Raw genomic sequence first — 5,737 nt, 5'->3', positions numbered from 1 at the left:
CACAGTCTCCCTGTGGACACGAAAGAACAATTAACCGAGGGTGGAGGGCCAGCCTCCCTGACTCCTGGGACCATTGCTGGAACAGCCACCCCACCCTGGCTCTGGGCTGGGCTGGGCTCCTTCCTGCCTTCGGTCTCATTCTCCACCCCAGTCCATGTTTCTGTGCTCACGACCAGCTGGGGAGACTGAGGCGCAGCGGCTCAGGGTTCCGTCCAAAGCCCTACAGCCGGGACAGCAAGGCAGTGCAGAGCTTCAGGCCCAGCCTCTTTCCCGTCTCTGAGGCTGCTCTCCCAGGAAGCACCCCTTTCGTCCTCTGGGAAACGCTCCCCATCCCAGGGCTAGCAGGACACAGAGGACCGGCCCGGGCGGAAGGACGGCACCTGTTGGAGTGCTCCTGGACCACCTGGAACACGCTGACGTGCAGAGTCGTGTTGAGCAAGTGGGTGCTGGGCACCTTATAAATCCGGAACTCGGCAGCGGTGACGGCCTCCCTGGCCGGGATCTGTGTCAGATCGAAGCGGAACTCCTTCCAGTGGGGCTCCTGGTGGCCCAGGGCATGGTCACGCTCCACTGGAAGACAAAGCGGGAGAGGCAGTCGAGAGCAGCTGAGACGGCTTGGGCTCTGGAGTGGGAAGCCGGGCAGCCCGATCAGGGCCAGCTTCCTCTTCTGCAGGCTCTGCCCCAGGTGTACACAGGGCTCCACCAGTCCACCAGGTTAGTGAGGAGCTCTGGCAAGTGCTCCACGGGCCGTGCCCCAAACCCCACTTGCAACCCCGCACTGGGCCCCCTGCTGGCCCTGGGACCGCAGAGGAGACCGTGGACAGTCCCTGCTGTGGGAGTGCCAGGCCAAAGGGGAGGCGGACATCAGACCCAAGGCAGAAGGCTCTGGTCTGCTGGGGGCAGGGACATAAGTGGCTGTATTTCAGTGGGACAAGGGCCACCCGGGCCCACCCTACGCCTGGGTGGGAAGTAGGTGAGCAGACAGCTCTGATCCGACAGCCGAGCCCAGCCCGCGGGCTGAGTGAGAATTTGCCTTGGTGTCCAGGGAGAGGACCCTGCAGAGGACGGGACAGTGGAGCAAGGCTGAAGGCAGAGGGGCCTGAGAGCAGGGAAGGAGATCCACTGCCAGAAGCGGTTAAGTCCCTTTAGAGGATAGGGGAAGGAGGCAGGAGGGTGGTGGAGGGAGGAGAAACCCCAGGGTAGGACAAGGAGCTCCTGGAGAGGCCCAGTCAAGGCTGGGGAAGCTGGAGGGTCCCAGGAGTGGCAGGATCTGAGCAGGCTCCCCGGGGGCAGTGATTTCTGAACTGGCCTGGAAGGGTGAGCAGGCACCCAGGCAGGGAGGGGCCCGGTGTGTCCGGGTGAGGGGCTGGGGGCTCCCCGAGTCCTGCGGTGCGGTCGCGTCAGGGTGGAGCCAGGCCTGCCTGTGAGCCGGACTGGGCTGGGGACACAGCTGTGCCTCTGGGGAGCAGCGTGGTGTGTGGGGTGCTGGGGGCCCGTGGGGCAGCGGTGAGAATGGAGGTGGGGCCCACTGGCGGGGGCGGCCTCTCTGTTTGGGCAAAGGCCACAGTGGTGGAATGAATCACACATTTGCCCAGCTGCACGGAAATGCCCAGGGTGGTACACTTAGGCCAGTCTCCCTTTAGCCTCTCGTCACTTTCGAAAGCCAAAAATCTGTGTTTCCGGAAAGCAGGAGTGGGAGCCGCCCAAGTGCCTCGCCCACAACCCGACCCTGAGATTTTAATTATATGTGTGTGAGTCTTTTAAAAAACCCTCTCTGGCTCAGTGACCACAAGTCAGGTTTAGAAAAGCACCAGGTTATGCAGCCAGGCGGATGTGGGGAGCACTTCCTGTCCCCATGGTGCGTGGCCCCGGCATGGACAGGCACACATCTGTGCTGGGCAGGGCAGGGACGGGCACATTTGGGCAGGAGCAAGTGGGAGGCTTTGTCCCCAGACCAGGGAGGAGAAGGAATGGTATGTGCGGGTCCCCCAGCATAGGAGGGGCACTGGGGCATGCAGCACATGCCCACTCAAGAGCCAGGCTGTTTTCAGAGGCAGGGAGGGTGACAAAGGCCAGGTCTGGGTCCCTACCCTACAGGCAAAAAGAATGAGGTCAGGGTTCTGGGGTTTTGCTGAGTGATTCTTCTTTGAGGACCTACACCTGTGTTTCCTCCCACCTACAGATACACAAATGCCGTAGGTGACAATTTCAGTCGATGCAGGAACTGCAGACACCTGTTATGTGACTGTGTAAAGATTCTCAGATGTGCAAGATAAAACAGATCCAGGATGTTAACTATGAACATGAGACAGAAAGATGGGTCTACAGGCAGCCCCTTCTCCCTACCTTTCAAAGCATCATATGTGCCTGCTTCTGGGTACAGTGCCATGGACAAGTGCATCCTGGGGCTTCCTATTGGATCTGGAGACTAAAGGAGCAACCCACACAACTGCGGGCTCCAAGGTCTGTGGCTGCCCCTGTGTGGCTTGCACAGGTTATCTAGAAACATTCTTGTTCAGCTGAACTGGTCCTACTTCCAAACTTCTCTGTCATGAGTTTGAGAAATCAATAAACTGCCCAGGAAAGTGCCCACTCTGGCTGTTCCAAGAATGCACTAGAAGTTGGGAAATCTTTAGGAAAACAGTAATTTTCATCTGAAATTGGTAAAAGTTCCCGTGGTGCAACACTGAATCAGATATTACTGGAATTGGCCAAAGGGAGTGCCCCTTTCTTTGCTGACCTGGATAGACCCACAGCTGCTCAGTGTCTGTTCCTTGGGTTGGGAAAGCTGATGTCGTGGACGAGCCCTTGTTGGGACCTGGATTTCTCCCCACAGTGCTTCTGGGCAGGTTACTTCTGCTTTAACAACGGGGGCAGCTCCGAGAGGTATAGCTGATTTGGCGCACCTGGTGTTCTGATCTCACCAGCCCTCAGATGCTTCCCCGCTTCCCTCTGTGAAGTGGAAAGGCTGGGAAAGGGCAGGAACTATGGGATGGGAGTGGTGGTCATTCCTCGGGACGTGGGAGAGGCACTGATCTCCATTTTCCTAATTTATTCCAGGTGCCAGGCAACACTATCAGGAGGCCACGCCTGAGATTTAAAGAGCAACAGGTGGGGGTTGAAGGGTATTTCAGCTTTCTTTTTCTTTCTCTTTTTAGAGGCATATAGGGATTTATTAGGCAAAAATGTAAAAGTACATATTCAAAGAAATATGTAGGCTCTCCACTCTACTTTATTTTCCTAAATCAAAATAAGAAATGAAAAACTGTATCATGAAAATGTATCAGTTCAATGGAGAGGCACTTGGGTGGTTTCCAGGTGCTTTCCTCTTACCTGCTTGACCTTAGTCATGCACTTAACCTTCTGGGCTCAGGACCCTAGCTGCCACATGACTTGCATACAAGGCCAATAGAGATCTGGGAAGAGCTAGGCTTGTTCTTGTCATCAGTACTTGGTTTTGGTCCAGCAGATGCCACTGACAGGTTATCCAGGAGTATTTCCTTTCTGGTGTGTGCTTACCCCGACCTTCCCATATAACCAAAGTCTGGAATCTCCCAAAGATCCAGGACTTAGAGGCAGCCCTCAGCAACACCACTGGGAACATCTCCCACACCTGGCTCAGACAGACACCTCCAAATATGACCTGTGCTATTTTGGAGCAGGAGGGGAACCTGTGAGTTAGGGTCTAGCTGTGCGGTCCAGGCTGGCCTTGTACTCGCACGCCTCTTGCCCGAGCCTCCTCCGTGCTGGAATACAGGTGTGTAACACCACACCTGATTTGTACTTAACGTGCGGCCATGGGACCCAGGGTTCCTTCCACACAGTGCTAACAGCATATGATTTTGAAAAAAAGCACCATAAAACTAAGTTGGGGTTGTCCAAAAACCGGTCGCTGCTAGAATACACAGCACAAAATGCCTGCTCTGCTTCCATCCTGTTTCTCTGGCTCGAGGGTCCACAGAGGCAATTTCTGGGATCCCTTGGGTTTTCCCAGTAAAATTCTGCTGCTGGCTCTGGGGTTGGGAAGTCCATGTCTGTGTCTCTGGCAGACTCAGGCTGGGGCTGCAGTGGGGGAGGTGCCCCCATGTGACCACCATGCTGGATGGAGCCCATCTGGGATCTGTCTGGCCAGGAATCCTCTCCCCACGGTGGTCCTGGGGGGAGGGGGCGCTCATATCTGGAGCAGGGTTCCTGAGTGGTCCTTACTCCTCCTGTTTGCAAAATCTGGGGTGGGGATTCCTACTGTTAGGGGTCTCATAAATTCATTTTGGGGCACGTGGGAAAAAGATTCGTGACTCGGTTTCTTTCTAATGGTGTGGAAGCCTTTCCATGGTCCTTCACTTTTCCCATCCATTTTTTTCCTGCCACAATCAGGAATGTTAATTAATTCACATATTCGACACCCTCAGAAGCAGCACTTATTGTACACAAGCCACTCTGTGGGCACAGGAATCACTGCAGTGAAGAGGGCAGGCCAGCCCCTGCCTCCTGGAATTTATACCATATGGGTAGTCACATGAACCCAAGAAAGTATGTCAGGCGTGGTGGCACATGCCAGTAAAAAAATCACATTATTGTGCTGACATCATCCTGTAACTATTATAAATGTATTATATATAATGATACACATATAATTATAAAGCAAACCATTGCTGTCATGTTGTCAGGACCAATTATTCAGTGTAAAAGAAAACAAAAATATAAAGACTAGGATTTTAAGCAAGAGCCTACCAACCTAAATTTGAATTCAAAATGTCAGTTTGACCTCGTTTTTTTGTAATCTTAGAAAACACGTTATTTGTCAACTTTGTTCACTGGAAAGGCACAGAAAGGATGCCAGGTGGAGGCAGCCTCCAAACACCATTCCTAGCCTGGACTTTATTCTCGGACTGGAAATCAGAGAGGCTCTCAGAAACTCCCAGGGACGCAGAGGCCAACATACAGGGGCTTCATAATGGCCACAAGAGGGACAACATGGACACCAGGAGCACGCCAAAACTCATCACGGATGTTAACATCTGTAGTGCATCAGCATCAAACATTGGTCTCCTCGGGACAGGTTCCTCAACTCTGGCACTACTGATGTTTTGGGCAATCTATCCTTTGTCTTGGGCACTTTCTTGTGTATTACTGGGTGTTTAGCAACATCCTTGGCTTCTGCCCATTAGATGCTAGCAGGACCCCATTCCACTCCTCCAGTGCAACAATCCAGTGTGACTCCAGGTACTGCCCAACGCTGCGTGGGGCAAAACTGTCCCTGGTTGAGAACCACCACCTTTGGCTCATGCTCGTAACCCATCCATTATTTTAAAGCCTGGTAAACGGAGTTTACAGGAGATGGAACCAGCACTGGACGAAGTAGAGGAAGAGGGAAGCTGAAATGCAAAGGCCCTGCATGTTTGAGAAACTTCAAGGAGACAGGTATGGCTGCCACTCAGTACTGAGGAGGTGAAGCGCGCAAAACGCCACCACCTGATGGATTTGGCTTTCGAGAACTCAGCACGGTGAGCCCAAGCTCCTGGGACTGAGGAGGGGTTTTATAAAGTTCAGCTGATCCTGATGTGGTGACAGTGCATGACCCCACTCAGGACAAACACCTGCAGAGTTCCCAGCACTCACTGGGACCCTTAACAGTCAGCTCCATAGGGGAACAGGGGCTGGAGGGACATGGGCCGGACATCAGGGATGAACAGTTATGGCTACAAAGCTCCATCTGGAGAAGCAGAGTTTGCTTTCT

General features: G+C 53.7%; 1 protein-coding gene across 1 annotated transcript in view; it reads right to left on the bottom strand.

Moving 5' to 3' along the window:
* Bmp8a (bone morphogenetic protein 8a) overlaps positions 1-715 on the bottom strand; it is a gene marked incomplete at its 5' end in the record, with an annotated part of 14,867 nt that extends 14,152 nt beyond the window's left edge. Inside the window, one exon of the mRNA XM_033767228.1 lies at positions 381-715. Within this exon, the coding sequence (XP_033623119.1) occupies positions 381-715 (335 nt within the window). The remainder of the gene's footprint in view (positions 1-380) is intronic.
* Positions 716-5,737: the final 5,022 nt, after the last annotated feature.

The sequence above is a fragment of the Fukomys damarensis genome, unplaced genomic scaffold, assembly GCF_012274545.1.
Source record: "Fukomys damarensis isolate Sample0158 unplaced genomic scaffold, DMR_v1.0_HiC HiC_scaffold_23, whole genome shotgun sequence".
NCBI classification, from domain to species: Eukaryota; Metazoa; Chordata; class Mammalia; order Rodentia; family Bathyergidae; genus Fukomys; species Fukomys damarensis.
Note: the sequence above shows the minus strand (reverse complement) of the source record. Positions and strands in the feature narration are given on the sequence as shown.